The following is a 21,105-nucleotide window of genomic DNA, read 5'->3' on the forward strand; positions in this document are numbered from 1 at the left end:
CTCAAAGATGGCGTTCGTGCGTGCATCGAGGGAAGAGGCACTAGCAGGGGAAGAGCCGCCAGCGGCGCACTTGGCGCTGCCCGCTCCTGCGGCCGCCTTTGCGCAGAGAAGAGCACACCGTCGCATGCCCTCGCTGATGGCTGACGTGAGAGGGAAGATGTTTGCACCGGCACTGTCTACTTTTCTATCGATTTCCAAAGTAGCCCAGCCATGCAATCGTGCAGCGCCGTGGTGGAGAAGGTGGCACTCTGAAGAAGCGCGCGAACAACTGCAGCAGACGGTGACGGGTTGGGAATGGGATCGAAAGCGAAGAGCAACGCAGCCAGAGCGCCCCTGATCCTTCACCGATGTACGCCTCTTGAGGGGGTGTGGGTACCGTTTCCGCTTGATGTAGAAACACCACTCTCACGCAAGCTGGCACACAACAGAACAGCACCCAATACACAGAGAGAAGAAAGAGTAGAAAGTAGGAGAACGTCAGTGGAGCGCCGCTGCAGCTGAGAAAGAGCTAGCAAGGAGGAGCACACATATGGCAGCGCTGCATAGACATGGTGACGTGGGGTTGACAGAGGAGAGGGAAGGGGAGGAGAGTCCTCTGTACGCGGATGTCATAGGAGCGGGGCAGGAGTGGGGGAGATGAAGTCAGCCTGTGCGAGCCTGGTATCGAAATGCAGTGCGGAGGGTGGCACTCTTCGCTCGCCTTTTGTTTCCGCTGTGTCTCACTGGCAGCAGCCGCTGATCCCTCTTCGCCGAACGCGCGTGAGAGCGCCAGCATGAGCTCTTGCACAGCTCATGGCGACTTCCTTCTCGCCGGGGCGCGCGTGTGCAGTTCACAGTCCATCCGGTGCCTTCGCGAAGTCAGCATAGACGAAGAGAAAGACAAAACAGCGACGTCCAATAGATGAAGAGAAGCGAGGCACACGCACACACACACACACACACACAAGTAGGGCGTTATCGCTGATACAAGGAAAGAGGAAGACACGCACACACGCACACACACACACGCACACGCGCGGAGGGAGAGTTGAGTGGTGGTTCGGGTCGGTGGGGGCATCGGCAGGGAGAAGGGATGCAATGGCTAACCGTGCTGCCTCTCCCCCATGCTTGAAATCAAATACCCTGGAGTCGTCCTGTTCCACTTCAGCCCTTCATGTTCTGGAGGACGGACATGACGATGGGAATGACGAGGTACATCCAGTACTTCTGCAAGAAGGAGCGCTCCTCGACGGGAACTTCCTCCTCGACAACCTCACCTTCTGCGTTGCGCACCATACGCTTCTCTGTCTGAGGCCTCACTTTCGTCTTCTTCGCATCCTCCGCCTCTGTGAGAGCGTTGAGGTCCTCGTAGCGCACCTTCCGCGTCAGCTTCAGTGGGTGCACGAGGCCGACCTTGGTGTTCAAGTGCACCGTCGGGAATAGTTTCTGCACCACGCTGCGATCACACTCATCGCCCTTCAGCATCTTTGCGTGGAAGAAGTTCGTCTCACTGCTCACTTGCAGACCCATCAGAGAGGTGCTCACGCCCGGGACAATATTGATGTTCTCATGGAGCACCACAGTCTTGCTGTCCATGGCCTCAAAGCCGCGAATCAGCGAGCACGGAGTGACCACGACCGTCGTGGAGTGCTTCGGCGCCGGCTTGCCTTCCTGGTGCGGGTACGCGCGGTAGTATACAAGGTCGGCCGCGGCGAGTTTATTGCGTTCCTCCATGTTCAGGCTCACCTCACCGCCCAGCTGTGTGGAGATGCGAGCTGGTGCCTGAGAAGAGAGACGTGAGATGGCAAAGGAGCCGATCCTGGACCACTCGCCGTCGCTGCCAACACGCCGCTCCAGCACATAGGACTGCGACACCGCGCCCACCGAGATGGAGCACAACAGTGCGAGCACGGTCAGCAGCAGAGACACCGTCTTCCACAGCGACGCCATGACTGCGATAGAGAAGATGAAGGGGGTGGGGAGTCCGTTGCGAGGAGAGACTTGTTGACGCGAGAGAATGGAAGGCAACCTAAAAGATTAGAGTGTGTCTGTGTGTGGGAGAGAGAGGCAGTACTCAGCACCACTTGCAGCCTGGGCACGTGTCTGTAGGTCGAAAGGCGAGCGCTGTGCGTGTGTGGGTTGGAGGCGTGTGTCAGGAGGGAACAGAGAGGCCAAGAAATGAGTGCGACGGGTGGTGGAGAACAACAAAAAAGAGACGACAGTAGAGAAGCGCAGCGGTGAGCCCGATCGAGAGCCACCCCCACCCCGCGCGCCCTTGTCTCCCATACCCGCCTTCATGAAGCATGGGAGGAGGGAGCATCGTATGGGACGTTCCCCGGCCACCGCGCTGGCTCTCACCGGCGCGTCTTGCAGAAGAGTGCATCTTCCTCTCTGATTCGTGGCCAGTGTCCTTTCTTCGTTATGTGAACGAAATGACGCGGTCGAAGCAACAGATATCACTCCAGATCAAGCGCCCTGTATAGCAGCGGCAGCCGCAGCCGCAGCACAACACGTGCCGCGACGCGCTCGATCATCTGCCGTTGCTGCCTCGCTTTGTCCCATACATGCTGGAAGAACTCGTTGCTGTCGCTGGGTTATTCGGGCCTCTGCTGTACGCTTGCGTAGGGGGGAGTATGCCCCGCAAGCGCGCTGTTACGAATCCTGTGTGTGTGTGTGTGTGTGTGTGTGTGTGTGTGTGTGTGTGTGTGTGTGTGTGTATGCGTTTGTGTGAACGTGTGAGCGTGTGAGCGTGCATGGCTCCTCGCTGATGCGGCGCTCTGCGCTTACGCTGCAGCCCCCTCCAGGGTGGCAGCCTTCTCTGCAATCAGCATCAGCGGGAATACCACCGTGGCATCGCCTTGCACGCGCACAGTCTCCGTTTCCTCTCTGAGCAGGCCGCACGCCACGTCGTCAGCGAGAACGCCGGAGCTGACGCAGCCATCGGCCTCCAAGCCTGTTGTCACCATGACAACAGCATCCATCGACACATTGCGCAGCAGGTGGTGCTTGGGAAGACCGCCGCCGAGCACGATGGCCAAGTTGCGGCCCTTCTCCTTTGCTGCCAGCTTGCGCAGCCGCACAACATCCTCCAGGGGGTCCACGACGAGCCCCTTGTGCGAGAAGTTGTAGAAGTAAATCATGTCTCCCATCGAGCCATCTGTGAAAGCTGGCGAGAAGACGGAGATCCCGTTCCGGTAGCACCAGTAGACCAGGCTGGAGGTGCATGTGTCGGGGTGGTTCTTTGCGATGGCGGCGCCCATGGCCTCAATGAACTCGGACGGGGCCGTGTGCGTCTTCCATCGCGACGCCCGCTGCGCCTCCTGAACCGACTCCAGCACAGGTGTGAAGAAGTCTTCAAACCAGCAGTAGTTGTCGTTGGGCACGAGGAGGTTGCCGATGCGGTTGATGCCGCGGCGGCGCAGCGCTCGCCCGTCCAGGCCGAACTGGCCGAGCAGCGTGCTGCCGCCGCACTTTATAACGTCCTCTTCGATGCCGCCGGCGGACGAGATGAAGCAGTCCACCAGCCGCTCGCGAGCCAAGTACGTAAACGTGTCGCGAAGACCACATGAGATCATGTTGGATGTGTAGGCGAGGAAGACGCGATCCTCCGGTGAGCGGTGATGAAGAATCTGCTGCACGAGTTGGCGCGCACGGCCAATCTGGGTAGCCTGCAGGCCAGTCGTGGGCAGGCTCGACACAACAGCGCGGAGAGTCTCCTCCTGCGTCGCGTGCACCAGCGACTGGAAGTCGACGCCGTGCACCTGCGTACAGCTCTGCTCTGGCGACTCAGCGGCACCTGACGCTGAAACTCTCGCTGATGAGTCATCCTTGACAGCGGCTCCCGTGCTCTTCGACGCCGATTTCCTACGGGACGCAGCGGAGTCCTTCTTGGCCGGCCTTGGAGCTGGGGCAGAGGCAAGCATGGTGCGGTAAGTAGAAAAGAGGGGGTTCAGCGATGCGCGAAGTGGATCGAGGGAGCCGTGGATGTCACGCAAATCAGTCAAGGATATCTTTACCGTCGTTAGGAGGGAAGCAGGGGACCTAGCACGCTCAACACAGCGAAAGCACTTTCAAATCAAACAACAGAGAACCACGGAGAAGCGCGGCTACCCAACGTCCGTGAAGGACAGGAGAAGTCCCGCGGATGTCGGTGGTGGCTGCGAGACGTCGGCAAGCAGCGGCGTCCCAGGTGATAGAGAACGCGATGCGACGCACAGCAGCGAGGCGAAATCTACCCTACTCGTCCCCGTAGACAGCCGCTCCAAGTGAGAGCGGTGCGGGGCCGTGCAAGGTAAACCGTTCCACGGCACCGCGTACGCCTTCCGCAAGCAGGTGTGCACTACACAAGCGCCGGTGTCAGTCCCTTGCAGCTCCGCATCGAATGTGCGGGAGAGGAAGCGCGCAAGGAGGGGTGAGGGACGCGAAAGGAGAGATGGTTCCAGAAAAGCACACACGCAAGCACAGACACGCACTCACACTTTGCATACGACATGCAAGTGCGTCAGGCGTGTATGTGTGTGTGTGTGTGTGTGTGGGTGTGGGTGGGTGGTGCAGCGGCAGCAGAGAGAGAAAGAGAGAGAGCGAATATGGGCAAGACGTTGGGCACAGCAGAATTGTGCTAATGCGCTGATGTGAACTCACACTGTCATGGGGGAGGAGCGGGCTTAGATATCCGCAGCAGCGACCGCCCGCGACAGCAGCCGTTGCATCAATGATGGTGGTGCTCGTAGCAGTGACTGGCCCGTCGAAGGAGGAAAAGAAGGCCACGTACTAGACACTGAACCCGCACGTGTGGCGCTCACCACCCCCCCCCCGCGCATCCATACACAGAGAGAGGCGAGAGAGACGCCCATTAACATTCGTTTTGAAAGAATCCATCGTTTTTATCGTCCGCAGTGATGAATGACGCCCGCGTGGCTTACAGATGAAACGGTAAAAAATGCCCTCGGCACACGTTCGCATAGCAACAACAACAACACGCACACACACACACACATTAGCTTATATATATACATATATATACTTATGTTTATATCGGGGAAGGGATCCACGCACAGACACACGTGTGCAAACGCGGAAAGGCGGGGAGGTGAACAACACGAGCCGTTCATCCCGCCTCCGCCGTGTATGTCTGTGTCTGTGTGTGTGTGTGTGTGTGTGTGTGTGTGTGTGTGTGTGTGTGTGTGTGTGTGTGTGTGTGTGTGTGTGTGTGTGTGCAAGTGTGTCTTACCTCAAGCGTCATCACCGTCAACGATCAAGCACCACGAGAGTGGGACATCGAGGCCCACGTGAGAGAAGAAACAGAAATAAAGCACAACGCCAAGACACCTTCACAGTCACACCCGGGGCCAGTGACACTCGATGTGTCCATTGAGCACCTACAGACACACACACACACAAACACACACGCAACTGGCCCACTCCGCATCTCATCAGCTGATAACGAAAAAGAAAGGAGAAAATGAACGGTAAGCGAAACACAATGGAGACAGGCGTTGAAAAACAGACAAACTCATCCGATGACTCACCAACACGCACGCCCGCATACCCGGCATTGGGCACGCACACAGCTTGCGCCATGCTCAACGTTCCACATCCAGCATACACACACAGAGGTGAGGGATCGGGGAGGGCGGGAGCTGGTGGATGAGAGCGCACCGCGGAAAACACGAAGACAGGTGGGAGAGACAGAAAACAAACCAAAAGAAGGGCAAGCAACGCATGCATGTGCGCGATCCGTAATCGACCCACTTTCTTTACACGCCGGCATTGAGTAGCTCAAACCACTGCCGCATGGCGTCCGCGATGATCTCCGGCAAATTCTGAATGTCGCGGATGATGAGGTAGTAAGGAAAAGGGAAGCCCTCCATGTAGGGGCGGCGCACCACGCGGCCAGCTTGAAACTCGACAACCTGCATGTCCAGGATCGAGCTCGACTGCACGCGATGCAGTCGCGCCTCGCGATCCGCCTTGAGACGGCGCAGGCGCTCTGCAGTAGAGAGTCCCTGCAACGCCTTTGCCCTGAGCTGCGCGGCTGCGGCTGGAGCGGCAGATGGCCTGGCACTGGGCGTAGCGGTGTCCCCCTCAGCTGCCCTGATATCCAGCAACACGAACACGACCATCTGGTTGTTCTCCTCGGCCCGCACCATCAGCTGGCGCAAGTCGTCGCGGTTCTCCGTAATCTGCCCATCACCGATGATAAACATGATCTGCTGCAGCTGCTGTGTCGTAGAGCGAGTCTGGCCACGCATGCGGTCGCGAGCGTCGTCGAGGTAGCCGAGCGTCGTCTCTAAGAGCAGCTTCATGTTTGTGGACTTCTGCTCAAACGTAATCTCGCTGAAGAGGCGCGGGCCGCTGTCGGCGAGAAACGGCTCCTCCAGGGGATGCACCACGTGAGTCTCCTTGCCGAAGCACGCGACGCCGAACTCTCCCACCTCCAGCTGTTGCAGAGCCTTGGCAATGAGGGCTACTGCACGGCAGGATAGCACGCCAGCATTGTTGCACTGCATACTCAGCGAGTCATCGAGGGCCACCAGTATTTGGTATGTGCGCTTGCTCGGCTTTGTGCGACGCAGCCAGATACGGTCCTTCTTGAACTGAGAGGCGATGTACGGAATGATGCGCTTCATGTTAAGCCGCTTGCCTGTCTTGTAGTCGCCCTGGAGCTTGTCAGCGAGCGTCGGAGCGAGGATGAGGCGGAGCTGCTCGCACAACTGTTGAGAGAGGCCTTGCACCGCGGTCTCCTGCTCCAGCCACAGCTGCCGACCTCGCTCAAGCTTCGCATTCGCTTCCGCCGCGGCATCTTCGTCGTCTTTCTTGGTGCTGTCATCGTCCTCCTGGTCCTCCGACGCACTCGCGTCCTCATCGCCGGCGGTGGTCCGCACCTTCCTCTTGGACCTCTTCCTCTGGGATGTTGCCGCCGCCTCCTTCGCCTCCAGCTCGGTGAGCTCGTCCCTGCTCTGGCGACGCTTGCGACGCGTGTCTTGCGGGGCGTCAGCGGACTCGTCCTCGTCCTCCCCTATGCCATCCTTGTCGCCGCTCGCGTCACTGTGGCTCTCCTCGTCCTCATACGCGTCTGTTTCAGTTGGCTTTGCCTCGGTGTGCTCAGCAGCAGCTAGGCCCTCACGGTCTCCGTCCTCGTCAAAGTCGAACTCTTCAACATCCTCCTGATCGCCTGCCTGGTCCGGCTTCGGTGGCTTCTCCGCCTTGGGCTCGTCCTTTTCATCCGTCACCTCCACGTGCTGGTTAAGGTTGAGCTGCTGCATCTGGCGCTGATGCCGCTGCAGGGCCTCCTTGACGGCACGATACGGGTTGTGCTGGGAGCGGGTCTGCTCCGCGTTGTCGCGGCGCTGCGCCTGCTCGTTCTTCTCCTGCTGCTGCTTCCAGTTCTGTCCCGCGTCGTCCTGCTCCTGCTCTGTGCCTGGCTGCTCCTCCTCATTGGCGGCCTGCTCTTTGCGGACCTTTGCGGACGTGTCCTTCTTGTCCTTGTCCTGGTTCTCCGTAGCCTCGTCGCCTTCTCGATCATCCTGCTGGCCGCCCTCGTACACGTTCTCGTCGGGGCCGTCGCTGGCATTCTCGATGTCCGATACATCACCCGCGCTCTCACTGTTATCCTGCTGCTCCACCTCTTCCTCGCCCAACTCGCTGCGCTCCGCGTCGGTCGCGGCGTCACTGTCAACGCGACCCTCAGAGGCAACGTCGCTCTCCTCCGGTTCCTCGTCCGCGTCGCTGGGCAACTTATCGTCCCGCACGCTCTCGTCGCGCTCCTCACCATCAGTATCGCTGTGCTCGACGGAGTCGCCGCCGCTGCTACCGTCCTCGTCCATCTCGCTCTTGTCGTCGTCGCCGACCATGTCGTGCTCGCAGGAGCGATCCTCATCGGCGTCTCGAATCTCGTCCGCCTTGTCGTCAAAGCCACCGGTTTCCTCGTTGTCCTCGCGGTGCTCATCGCCCTCGGCAAGGTTGTCTTCGGGCACCTCCTCGGCCGCGTCGCCAGCATCCTCGTTCATGTCATCGGCGTCACCAGCGTCTTTCTTCGTCTTCTTGCGTTCCTTCTCCGTGCCGTCGTCGACATCGCCCATTTCCTTGTCCGACTCCTCGCCCTCCTCGTCACCTTCGCCATCGCTCTCGCTGCGGTGCTCCTTTTGGCCGTTGAAGTCCGTCTCCACGTCCGCCGCTGTGTCCTCCTCGCCCTCGTCCTTCTCGCCTTGCCGCTGCTCATCTGCCTGCTGCTCCTCCTTATCTTTCATGTTCATGAGCTGGTCCTCGTTGTCGATCTGGTCCGTGACGTCCTTCTCGCCTTGGCCATCATCCATCCCGGTGCCGTTCTGCTGCTGGCCGCCCTCGCCGTCGCCCTCGCCGTCGTCGGGTTCCTCGTCCTCAGTCTTGCAGAAGCCCTTCTTGAGGAGCACAGTAAAGAGGCGTGCAACGACGACGCCGAAGGAGCACTGCGCCTCCAGCACGGTGCACCACGCATCGCGCGCACGCTGCACCTCGCGGCGACACACAGACAGCCGTGGAAGCAGCTTCTCCCTCTCGCCCGCTGCAAGGGTGCATACGCTCGGCGGCGCCGAACTCGTTGCAACGGTCGCGGCTGTAGCACCCTCAGAGCTGGCAGGCGAGGCGAGGAGATCCTCCAGGATCGGCACGAGTCGCTGCAGCGCCTCATGGACCGCCGCGCCATGCATGGTGTAGCGGGCGTAGACGGCTGACTCACATTGTGGCGCATCCACATCGGACTCAGAGTCGCTGTGCCTGCTCGCCTTCGCCTCCGCGTCTGTCGTGGCCGTCGTCGATGACATCTGCACATCATCTTCGAGCACCACACTCGTACCCTCTCCACAGGGGGCGAGGGCATCCCTCACTTCCTCGATGGCATGGCTCAGTCGCTGAGTCCACGGCTTCGGCAACTGCTCGGTGCGACGCCGCTTTGCCTCCGTGGCGATACGCTCGTGCATCTGTGCCGATGGTTGCTCGTGGCGCGCGAGAATATCAGTAACGGCGTCGACGAGAGGCTTCGCCGCAGCAGCGATGTTCGCGACATCGCACGCCTGTATGCGGCACACCACACCCAGTACGCGGCGCAGTACATCGAAGTAGCACTTGGAAATGCCAGGCGGCACCGTAGACGCGGCGGAGCGGCGCAGCGGCTCCTGCGAGGTGCAAATAGACCACAGCTCATTCGAGACGCCCGCCAGCTCGTGCACGAGCCCGTGAGCCTCTGCTGTAGTTTTGGCAACCATGTGCGGCTGCTGCGCCATCCATCCCAGGCCACTGCACACGGACTGAACAAGGCAAGCAACCTCGACAGCGTCATCGAGGAAGACACGCGGTACAGCGTGACTCACGACACCGCCATCAGTGTCGCCGTCAGAGGCCAGTACACTGTGCTGCACAGCGACCTCCAGCACGCGTAGCTGCTCATGCAGGTGAAACAGCTCGCACAGTACTGTTGCCACATGTACGGCGTTCGCAAAGAGGCTCTCGGCTATCCCAGTTCCGCGCTTTGCCTGTGCGGCGGAAAGGTCGTGGTGCGGCTTTCTCTCCACCTCGCGCAGTCGCTGCAGCCAGCGAGCAAACCGATACTGCTCCGCCGCAGCAGCGCCAAGACGAGCGACTGCGGCTGTCTGGTCGCGGTGCGTCTCACGACACCCCAGCAGCGCCTCAGTGGTGAAGAAGAGAACATCCCAGTCGCCGACTTGGTTCTCGTGCGTGTGCGGTACGCCGGCCTCGGAAAGTCGGCCGAAGAGCGTCTTGAGGGCTCGCACCTTCATTTGATTCGGCGTCTTAGGCTTCTGGAGAGCTGTCACGTTCTCGATCACCTCATGAGCGGCGTCTCGCAAGAAAGTGTGGACTTGGTCGAGGTACACGTTGCGGCTCAGCAACTGGAGCGCTGAATCCTCGGCCGTGGCAACAGCCTCCAGTGATGGGTTATCTGCCGCGGCAGAAACGGCCTTGCCGTTGCGTTGTCGTTTGATGCCCTGTTTCACACCCTTGCCCGCAGCCTCCGCGGGCTTTCTTGCCTGCTTTGCCTTCTTGGACTTGGAGTCCGCCTTCACCGGCAGCGCGAAGCCGAGCGAAGCATCGTCCTCGCACCGCTGCTCCTCGGCTGTGATGACCGCGAGGACCGGGGTTCGCAGCACCTCCTCCAGGGTGCCGAGCACGCGCGCCATCTTCATGTGCGACTTCTCCGCGGTGGCGCGCACGGCGTAGTAGTTGGCGTCCTCCCAGCGCATAATCTTGGCGAACTCCGCAATGTCCTCCTCGATCGGCTGCACAGCCTTGTCGCGTTGCTGCTGGACGAGCGGTTCGAACTGGGCAAAGAAGTCGCACACGTGCAGCACCGTGTTAGCCAGCGGTGCCTGCGCACTCTCTGCCGCGAGGAGCTGAAACCCAAACCCTTGCAGGATGCGGAGTCGCACACTGAAGTCTCCAAAGATCGCATCCCACATGAACTTCGAGGCACGCTGGAAGGCGGCGCGGCAGCGTCGCAGCAGCGGCGTCTCGGCATCCCACACAGCTACGGTATAGTGGTCTTCGCCGTCGGACTCGCATGGCACCGCTTCACCGAGCAGAAGGTCATAGAGCGTGAACCACTGCTGTGCTGCCTGGAGCTCGAGTTCGGCGTGCTTCGCCTGAAATACGTGCGCCCAGCAGTGCAGCTCCAGCCGGCGCCAGCGCAGCACGAAGGAGGAAAGTGCCGTCATGTGGCGGATCAACGAGACCTCGTGCGATGCGTTGCGCTCCCACTCGTAGCACTCCCGAAGTAGCACCTCGCAGCCAGCCATCACCTTCATCAGCGGGGTACTCATCGCCGGAAGTGCGGCAATCTTGTGGCCGATGCGCAGGCACCGCTGCAACGACGGCGTGTCGGGATACTGCTCGGCAAGTCGCTGCACGGCATCCAGCAAAGTCTGCAAAGGGGTGCTGAAGCGACTCAGTTCGTACACGTCCGTGTCGAGGAAAATGTTGAAGGCTGCCTCCTTCCGCTCCTCCAGGGAGACAGCGGTGCCACGCATCTCCTCGCGCAGCAGTGAGACGCGGGCCGCGAAGCCATTCAGGAGAAGCTGTTCCTCCGCCCCCGCCACCCCGGATGTGCTGCCGCTCGACGCCGGAAAGGTGTGCAGTTCCGCGGCGAGGGCATCGAAGCGGTTCTGAAAAGCGGTAAGCAGCGCGGTGGACCGCGGCGACGTTTCGCTGCATGCACTGGATGCCGTCGCTGCCGCCTCCATGCGGCAGGAAATGAGGCGCCAGTAGAAGGTTCGGTGCACCTCGACGAGGTGGCGCAGGTAGAAGCCGTCCCGCTCCTTGAAAAGGATGCGGGCAAACTTGGCGCGACGCCCCTCCAGCTGCTCCTCCGTCTTCTTTCGATCCGGCGGGTCCGCCGCGTCGTCCTCGAGAGCGTCGATGCTGAACTCCGCCTCGTAGCTCGGGTACAGCTCCTTCAACTTGCGTATCAGCTTCTCATCGTCGCCCTCGATCATGGTGGCTTTTTCCTTGTACATCACCGCAAGCTGGTCGGCCTGGCGCTCCTGCGCCTCCCACTCCTCGATCTGGCGGAACAGGGAACGGTACTGGGCGAAGATGTCCTCGACAAAGTCGCGGCTCGTCCCCTGCGGCGCGGTGCCGGAGAGCAGGGAGAGGCACGAGTCCAGGTAGACGACGCGGTGGCGCAACAGAGACGCGGTATGCTGCATTGGGGGCATCGGCAACACGTGCACCAGGGGGGATGGAAATTGCAGCAGGCGCAGCGTGTCGGCACGGCTAAAGAGTGTGCGCGATAGTGCAGACGAGTCGGCGGAGGCGGCGGCGGCGAGCAGGCAGGCATCTGTGGTACAGCTAGCCCGTGCTGCCATGGAGGCGAGCAGCGCCGCCTCGGCAAAGTTCACCGTCACGTCCTCGTAGCCGCCGTACTCAGCCAGCAGCTGCATCACCTGCTCGTACAGCAGGTCACTCCACGCCTCTCGGCTAGCTATGATCTCTGCGGCGGCAGCCGCATTCAAACCACCAGCAGACGCCGGCGGCATCTCGAACAAACCGAGCACACGCGCGTCGGACAGGAGCGTCGTACACACCTGGTACAGCTGCCGGATCAGGGTAGCGTACTTCATGCCAGTGGCGTCTGGGCGCGTCACATACTTGCGCTGCGCCTGCCGCAGAAGCTCTTTCTCCTGCACACGCAGCATCAGCAGGATCTCGCGCTGGGGGCTACGGTGTCGGATTGCGAGCTGCTCGGCCCAGGCAAACGCGCCATCGAGTCGGTCGAGAAGCTCTAGCTCCTCAGTGGCCACCACGCGCTTGCACTCCCGCCGATACATCGGATCCACTGGGGACTGCGGCAGCAGCAGACGGCACTTGAGGACCCACAGAAGCGTCACGGCAGAAAGCGTGTCCGCGCTGTCGCATCCGTTGCTACGAAGTCGGCGCAGCAGAGCAGCCATCAGCATCCTATGCCTCTCGAGCACCAAAGACGGCATCGGCGCAGCGGAAGAGACGACCGTTTCCGCCTGTCCAAAAACGGAGAGTCGGGTGACGGCCGTGACTGAGGTACGGGATGGCGGCAGCGGGGTCGGCACGCATGAAGCAAGGTCTGGGAAGCAGGCACACAGCACTCCCACCAACTCCAGCTGAGAGTTGGTCGCCCACTCCTCCAGCGGCGACGCAGCCGCCAAAGGACAGGTCTGCAGAAATGTGGAGAGGCCGGCCAGGGCTTGCAGGCGTGGGTTGTCGGCGAGGCCGATGTCCATAACAGGCACCTGCGCACCATAGCGCATACAATCTGCCGCAGCCACCGCCCACGCGCCGGCGAAGAGGTGACGCGTGCCGGCGACACCGTGGCGACTGGCAAAGCGGCTCAGCAACAACGGCGTCAGCTTAGCCAGGGCCTCTGTCGTGTCCGCTGGTTTATCGAGGGGCAGCTGGTGCACGCTGCGCCAGAGGGCCAGCTCGAGTTCAGTGAAGAGCGGCAAGCGAGCTGTGTAGGTGTCAACGAATGCCGTCATCCGAGCCTGCAGAGCAGGGAGAAAGGGGTGCACGGTGTGCGCAGGATCCGCCGATGTCACGCTGGCGTACGTGGCCGCCGTGGTGCGAATGTACAAGAGCTGCTGAAGACATGCAAAGCCCTCACGGAACGCTGCGGACTCCCAGAGGCGATGAAGTAGCGCTTGTGGGTCTACCGCCGAGTTGGACTGGGCTGTTGGCCTCGCAGCGGATGCCGCGTTTGCGGCCGTGTTCCATGCCTGCAGCAGGCGTCGCTCCTCTGCCGTGGTAATGTGAGGAGTGGGCACATAGCGGTGCAGCGGGGCCTTGCCGCCCAGCAGCGGGAAAGGGAGGCCAAGGTGCTGCTGAAGCGAGTCCAGGAAGCTTGTGGCGGCATGAACCAGCGCCATGGCGTGGGGCATTGGTGGATTCATCTTCGAGACGGCTTTGCACACCAGCGCTGTGTAGGTGACGAGGGGGATGTAGTTGTCGGTGTGCACACCGTACTCCTCGTTGGCGAGTTGAACCACGAGTCGCGCGAACGGCGCGGCAAGGCGAAGAAGCTGCTGAAACGTTGCGGGTGGCACAGGAGTTGCGTTGTAGCTCGCAAATGCCGCTTGCAGCACACTGCACAGATGAACCAGGGCGTTGTTCACGAGGGTGGAGCTGACCACCTGCATCCGCGAGCCCCGCAGCGCCGTGAGTGCATCGGCGTGAGGGCCAAGTAGAAGGACAGCACATGTGTAAAGCCCCGCGAGCATCTCTGGCGAGCAAAATCCCGTCCTCACAAGCGAGAGAGCGCGCTGCGCGAGTTCAGCTGGGAGATGGTGACTTATCCACAGCCGACGCGTCTCCGTGACGGCGTGGAGGGGGACGCTGTCGCTGCACTGCTCCAAGATGAAGCACAGCACCAAGTCCTCCAGCCTGTGACAGTTGGTGAGCGTGCGCTTCTCCTGCTTCGCCGCTTCCGCGGCGTCCTTCATGTCGTGCTCGGTGGCGCTGGCCGACTCCGAAAGAAGCCGCTGCAACGCAAGAGCAGCACGGCCAACACGGCGGCACACAAGAACCCTTGCCACCGGGTCGCTAGCGGTGGCGGCTTCCTCATCCTCGGCGGCAGCAGCCCTGTCAAACATCTCGTCACCGCGGCCATCTAGCCGCAGCGCCCACAGCAGCTCCATCGCCTCCTCAGCAAAAGCCGCAGTGTCGTTCTCTTTGATGTCGCCGTCCATTATGCGGCGTAGCAGCTCAAGTAGCTCCGGCTTGAAGCTGGCCCAGTGCCCACTGCGGTTGTGGATATATCGGTGCAGAATCAACCTCTCCAAGTCGCCGACAAGGCTGCTGGGTCGCAGCAGGCAGCTTGTCCGCAGTAGCGTGAATACACTTGGCGCACCGGCAGAGAGCGCGTCGCTGAGCTGCGCAGTCCCAGTTTGTTTGGAGTCAGCGTGAAAGCCAACAGAAACAAACGTCTGGTGGTACCGCAGCAGACGCGAGAGCAAGCGTACCGGAGGTGCGCTCTGCGACGCGACGGAGTTGGCCGCCTCGTCCGCGCTCTTGGCATCTTGCAACGATTTGTGCCGCTCCTGTGCCACGACAGATGCGTGGGCGCCGAGGGCAAGGCTCTCTGCAGATGGAATCGCTACCGGTTTCACGTACAGCTCAACGGCGCGGTTGCGCATCGCACGTGAGATCTCGCCGTAGCGCGGGTTCAGCGTGGCGAAGAGGCGGAAGCGAGGGTGCGGCCGAATCACGCGCACCTCGTCGTTAACGACACCCTGTTCATTAACAAAGAGAACGCCGTTTGGCTCCACGAGTGGGTTCAGTCGGTCCAGCACGCTCGCATTGCAGTAGTTCACGTTGTCCAAGACGAGCCAGTGCCCCTGCACCATCGCCTCCAGCACGAGAGAGTCACGCCACTCAAACTCGCCTTGCTTGCCCTCCACCTGATCGAATCCACCCAGCAAGTCCACTGTGTCGCAGCTCGCGGTCATGGAGAAGGTGACTAGCCTTGCCCCGGCAAGGGCGGCGGCGGTGCGCAGTGCGAAAGTCTTACCAGAGCCGGAGGGACCGACCAGCAAGGCAAATTGATTCTGCTCCACGCACACCAGCAGCGACTTGACAAGGTGTGCCTGTGAAGGAAGGAGCAGCAACGAGCTAAGTTTCTGTGCATCCGAGGCGCTGATGGTGGCTGTCTCCCGCTGCATGAGTCGTTGCTTGGCGAAGTAAACGGCGCTGTCGTGGATGAGGAAGTCGGAGTCGCACCCGTGTTCCACGTCTCTCTCGACTTCTTCCTTGGAAAAGCACGACTCGAGCGCCAGGCGGCACCGCGCCGCATCCTCGTCAGTGCGCATGCGCTGGAGAAAAAGCATGTCGGCAAACGACGTCGGTCGCTCACGCGCCTCGTACGACTGCAGAAGCTTCGCCCAGCGTAACACATCGCGCAGGTTGAACTCCCACGGGCTGCCCCGCAAGCCGTACGCTCGGCGCACCATTATGTCGTGTTGCAGTCGGTCCACGAAGTCCACCATGCGCCGCAGCGTCGCCTCTTCGATGTCGGGGCACACCGCCTGGGCAATCACAATCAGGTCGCTCACCTCGAACGCCTCGACGTGTACCTTGATGAATCGATTGATGAAACTGCAAGGCAGACCTTTTCGACCGCCACCCTCCAGCAGCGGGTTCTGGCACGCAAACACGCGGAAGTCGGCGTGCGCGTGAAACTCTTCGTTCAGTTCAGGGATAAAAACGGTAGAGCGGTGGTCGAGCAAGGCGTTCAGGCCCTCCAGCACTGACTGACTCGCCAGGTTCAGCTCGTCTAGAATTACCCACGAGCCCTCCTTCAGGGCTCGCAAAAGAACGCCATCCGACCATGCAAACTGTGGGCCCTTCACATGACCTCGCCCACCGCACGGCTGTTGTCGCTCCAGTTCATCCCCCGCCGTCGCGGCAGATTCCTCTCCCTCCGCCGCGGCCTCTTCCTGCTCAGCGGCATCACCGGGACTCGGCAAGTACGTACCAAAGAGGTCCATGATGTCCGTCTGATCGCTCAAATTGATGCGCACCACCGATCGATCCAGCGCGCAGCCAAGAGCTTCCACGATGCTGGTTTTACCCACGCCCGGGCTACCTTCCAGGAGAACTGCCTTCTTCACGAGGCTCGCCCGCATCAGCTTGGACAAATTGCGCCGCGTTGCCGGGGCGCCGAAGAAGAAGCGGCCCTGCATCGATGGCGGCAGCTGCGGCTCCGCCATGCCCTCGCACACCTCCCAGAAGGGCTTCGCAAGCAGGGCCTTGTCGTCGATCGGCGCGTGCCCGAACTGCATCACCTCCTGCACCGCCTGCGACATGCAGCTGCTCTTCAACACCGCGCACGACGCCTCCGAATGCCCAGTGCCAACACCGATGCCATCGACAATGACAGCGTCGAGCCCCTGCAGAAAGGCGACCTCCGGTGGGCACCGGCCATGGGCAGCGTTCATGAAAGACACCCAGCTGATGATGTCACGGATACTGATGTGCTGCGGTGCGCCAGATGTGGTGGTCGACTGCGAGACGCGGCAGAGCACCGCAGCCATGTGAGGAGCCCACACCGCCAGCTCCGCCTCCAGGCGGTGCGACAGAATCATGCCCACCTCCGTTACGTCTGTAGTGGGGCGGACGTAGATCTCCGTGAAGCGGTTGCGGAGGGCGGGCGATAACTCCTTCTTGCCAAAATCACCACCGGGATTCATGGTTGCCATGATGAGAAACCGTTCGTGCGCCACGATGCAGTCGGCGCTGCTCTTCTCCGCCAGCGTAACGCTGCGCGAGGGCTCCAGCACGCTGTTCAGTCGCTCCAAAACGCTGTCCTCGGTGAGTGAAATCTCATCCAGCACAAGCATGTCACCACTGAGCATGCTCTGCACCAGTGGGCCGTTGCGCCACTCAAACAACGCCTGATCGCGCCGGTCCGGTGGCGAGGGTCGCAGACTGCCGAGAAAGTCCGATGCCTCTGTGTGCTGGTGGCAGTTCAGGATGTGAAGCGGAATGCCGAGCAGTGCCGCCCACAGCTGGCACACCGTGGTCTTACTGCTCCCAGTTTCGCCAACGAGCAGGACGGGCTCTTTGTGCTCCAGGCAAATGCCTACAGTGGTGAATAGGCGCTGCATGGACTCCGTCCAGACGATTTTGAACTCGTCAATGACGCCACTCTCGACCTGACTAAAGTAGCACTGCACAAACGGCCAGTGCGATGGGTGATAAATGGTCTTGTCGTCCAGCTCCGTCTTGGTCACCGACTCGATGACATCTCGCACGACCTGGCGCTCGCTGGACTTGCGGCATCGCTCTCCCAGAAGCAGAAAGCCGTGTTCTGCCAGTTGTTGATACGTTTCCGGCCGACGCTCCGCCCACCGAAACAAATCACGAGGTGTGATGAACCCATGACGGCCAGCAAAGATCTGCGAGCTCTGGCGGTGCATTTGCAGCGCTGTCATCACTTCCACCATTTTATCAGCAAAACTCTGCGGAAGTAAGTAGCGGCGGCACAAAATAGTGCTGATCTCCGTTGTCGGGATCTCGTCCACTGTAATCTCAAGAAAGCGGTTTCGAAAGGCGCGGGAGAGCATCTTTCGGCCACTGTAAATGCCGGCAGGATTCTGCGTCGCAAAGATGCGAAGCTGAGGATGCGGCTTTATGGTTTCTTGAGTGTCAGCAACGAACAGCTCGCAGTTGTCATCCAGAAGACGGTTAAGGGCTTCGAGCACGTCGGTCGGTGCAAGATTCAGCTCATCCAACACCACCCAGTAGCCGTGGCGAACAGCCTTCACGAGAATTCCGTCCACGTAGCGCAGCTTTCCGAGCTCATCTGTGACGTAGTGGCCCAGGTACTCCTGAACCTCGGTGCTGTCGTGGTTGTTGATACGCACAAACTTATTGCCGGTGAGCTCAGCCAGATATTTCACCATGGAACTCTTGCCAGCGGACGTGGGGCCCTCGAGCAGCACCGGACGATTTGCAAACACTGCGCGGCTGAGATTCATCAGGTGGCCTTTGACGCTGTTGGTGAGGATGAATGCCTCGTCGCAGTACGGAACCTCGGCACCAGAAGGAATCCACATGTGCTCGTACGCGATGAACGACCCGTTCGTCGGGGCGGCCGGCAGGGTGGGGGAGTTGGGGCGCTTGCCGCGAAAGATATTCTTGACAATGAGCTGCTCCACAACCACGTGGAACTGACGCTGCAGAGGAGTCGCAAACCCGAGAAGTAGGCCTTCAAACAAGGCGATCGCGAAGCCGTAGAGTGGGGTGGCGCGGCGCACGTAAGAGAGGGCACGTGTGAGTGTTCGCAGACTAAACGACGGCGCTTTCGACTCGCCGTCCAAGGCGCAGAGCTTCGTTTTCGCACTGTTCACACAGTCGAGGAAAAAGTCTGTAATTTCATCTACCTTTGCGTCTGCCGTGAGGAAGCCTATGTACGCCCCCACCACAATGCTAATGTCGTTGCGGTTGAATGGTTCGCTCACGTAGTACTCGACGAACCGCGAACGCAGAGACGGCGGCAAGTCTTTTTTGCCGACGTCAGTTGGAGGATTCATGTTCGCAAAAACGTGGAAGTTCTTGTGGCGCATGATCGGCTCTGAAGAGTCCTTGTCCGTGAGAAAAAGGCGGTCGACATCGCCAAGCACAGAGGAGACGCGCTCCAGCACCTCGGTGCTGGCCAGATTGAGCTCGTCCAGCAGAATCCAGTGACCCTCGCGCCACGCCTTGACAAGGGAGCCTTCCTCAAAGCAAAACGCAAAGTTTGTTCTCGTCTTTTCCAGAGTGTCCAGCAGCTCGTTGGCCTTCTGCTCCAGATCCTCCCACCGCTGCTGCATAGCTGCATCGTACTCCACCTTTGCGCTCTTTGCCCTAAAGCAGCCGCAACCCTTGATGATCTGGTTCAGCACACGGCCCCATTTCCGGCCATTGACGGACTGCTGAAGAATATTGAGAAACTGTGCGTTTTTCTCAACACTGAAGCACGCCGCAAAGAGCTCCGTAAATCCGTTGTACAGGTCCCGCACCGTCACACCCACATCTAACGGCTTCCATCCGCCCATGAAATCCGACGAGTCCGTCTGCTGATTGAGATTGTGCACGATTAGCGACTGGCCCAGCTGATCCGCCAGATACTGCACAATAAACGTCTTTCCTACGCCTGTTTCACCAGTAAGAAGCACGTGCTCGTGCGATTCTACGGCCGCCGCAAGCCTCTCCAAGAGGGACATGGCGTGCGTAGTTGGCGCAAATGCAATGCGGCTGTCGCGCAAGAGCCCGGAGACAGTGGAGATGAGCGGAATGCACACCCTGCCCACTGAGTACATGTCCGTGGCCAGTGACTCCTGTGGCCTGCACTCCAGAACAAGAGGCTCAGCAACATTGATCGGTACCCCGCAAACTTCCGAGATCATCTTCAGCACTTCAGCACGCTCATTTCCTGGAGGGTACTTTGCTACAAGGCAGTCAAACGCCTCTTTCACCATTGTCTCGCGCGTGCGGGACGAAATAAATGCTGGTGTGGCTTTGCTATTAGCATTATCAATACAAGGCGTGCTTGGCAGACGCTTACTTACTCGTTTACTCCACCTTAGCAGATTCTGCAGCCCCACAAGTCTTGCGCCAGACGTTGGGGAAGCCAGTGTCGCCAGGCTTTGAATGATGGACAACGGAACGTTGTTGTATGTATGGTTGACAATGGCGCACATTTCTTCCGCTGGCAGGTTTTCCATGATCACGGTGCCCCAAAGCTCAGCATAGGGTACGGAGTTTGACTTGCGTGTGAGCACGGCTGCACCGGAGGAGTACAGCTGCTGAGTTGCAATCAGCCTGAACCCGCTGTGCGCGCGCAGAAACTTGTTCTTGTCCGGAATAAAGAGGGTCGAGCTCTCAAGCAGGGAAAGAAGCACAGCAAAGACATCGAACGAAGCGAGGTCGATATCCTCCATGAGAACCCAATAGCCCTTCTGCACAGCGACCGTCAGCGGCCCCGGAACCCACTGGAAGGCTCCAGGAGTTTGAGTCGCGCTAAACTTGCCGAGAAGATCCTTGCTGTCGAACGTGTCGTCTACGTTTACTTGGATCATCGTTTCCTTTGCCGCGTACTTCTCCGCTAAATGAAGCACAGATGCGCTCTTTCCACATCCGATCTCTCCTTGAATGAGGATTGCATTGCTGGTCTCGACCGCCAGCTGGATGCTCTCCAGATTCCGCGCCACCGTTGGCGTGAGGATCATCCCCATTTCCACCACGAAACCTCTGTGACTGAAACTCAGTGGAAAAAACGTTGGGAAACGTGATTAGAGAAGTAAGAGCACCGTAGCCGATGCAGTCATGAAACAGAAACCGAATAAGTTTGACACAAGGGGCAGAAGATGAGAGGATCATGAGAGGCAGCGCCACCAGCAGGCATGTCGACCAGAGGACTGGTTTCCTTCTTCCTCCTGAACTTTGCAACGCTGCTCCACTAACAGCTGAGGAGGCGATAAGCAACTCTCCAGTTGCAGCACTTGCAGCTGATTTTGCAAGAGAGCGATCACATGGATGCACTCGATTGGTCAAAGCATGAGTCTCTAACGTAGGGAAGAGCAACTCTTTCTCGTGATTCATTGGCTGTGCTCCTGGTGCACCATTGGTGCATCAACAAGTCAAACGGGGGGCAGGCGACGCCACCCTTGTCCAGCGCCTCAAAAACAGCCACCGATGCATCTTAGGATGAAGTCTCTATTGACCGGGCTAGACAGCTTTCTGCAAACCAGAGGGCTTCACCTTTGTACGTATCATGAGTTGCCAGAAAACGTGCAAGATTGACTGCAGCATGCTCGCGAAACGCATGAAATACGCCGTTGTGCAAGAGCAGTCGTTTTACAACGGCGCAATGGAAACGGCCATAAACTCCTCTGGCGCGCACTGCGAACCAGCAAGTGAAGTTTCATAAGTGACTTTTTGCACATCGATGGTTGCCGGGGGGGGGGGCAGTGATGCGAACAAAGCTGTCTCGAATCCCCAGGAGCCAAGGCTTCGGCAAAGCCACACGAAGCGCGATCTGTCTCCCAGATGTGCGAATGGCGCACACGTGAAGAAGAAAGGGGGCTGGATAGCAGCGAGTCCACCTGAAGTTGTGATTCCGCCACT

The 21,105-nt window shown here is 59.9% G+C and overlaps 3 protein-coding genes across 3 annotated transcripts; all 3 read right to left on the reverse strand.

Annotated features, from left to right (window-relative positions):
* Positions 1 to 1,143: 1,143 nt before the first annotated feature.
* On the reverse strand, positions 1,144 to 1,929 carry LMJF_20_0240 (conserved hypothetical protein; the record flags this gene model as incomplete). Its single annotated transcript, XM_001682726.1, has 1 exon — positions 1,144 to 1,929. One exon carries the CDS (start codon positions 1,927 to 1,929, stop codon positions 1,144 to 1,146), a length of 786 nt encoding a protein of 261 aa, XP_001682778.1.
* An 833-nt stretch (positions 1,930 to 2,762) lies between these two features.
* LMJF_20_0250 (putative deoxyhypusine synthase) lies at positions 2,763 to 3,902 on the reverse strand (the record flags this gene model as incomplete). Its single annotated transcript, XM_001682727.1, has 1 exon — positions 2,763 to 3,902. One exon carries the CDS (start codon positions 3,900 to 3,902, stop codon positions 2,763 to 2,765), a length of 1,140 nt encoding a protein of 379 aa, XP_001682779.1.
* A 1,833-nt stretch (positions 3,903 to 5,735) lies between these two features.
* Positions 5,736 to 20,213, reverse strand: LMJF_20_0260 (conserved hypothetical protein; the record flags this gene model as incomplete). The annotated part of the gene is made up of 1 exon (XM_001682728.1): positions 5,736 to 20,213. One exon carries the CDS (start codon positions 20,211 to 20,213, stop codon positions 5,736 to 5,738), a length of 14,478 nt encoding a protein of 4,825 aa, XP_001682780.1.
* Between the last annotated feature and the right edge of the window lie 892 nt (positions 20,214 to 21,105).

The sequence above is a fragment of the Leishmania major genome, chromosome 20, assembly GCF_000002725.2.
Source record: "Leishmania major strain Friedlin complete genome, chromosome 20".
Classification (NCBI taxonomy): Eukaryota; Euglenozoa; class Kinetoplastea; order Trypanosomatida; family Trypanosomatidae; genus Leishmania; species Leishmania major.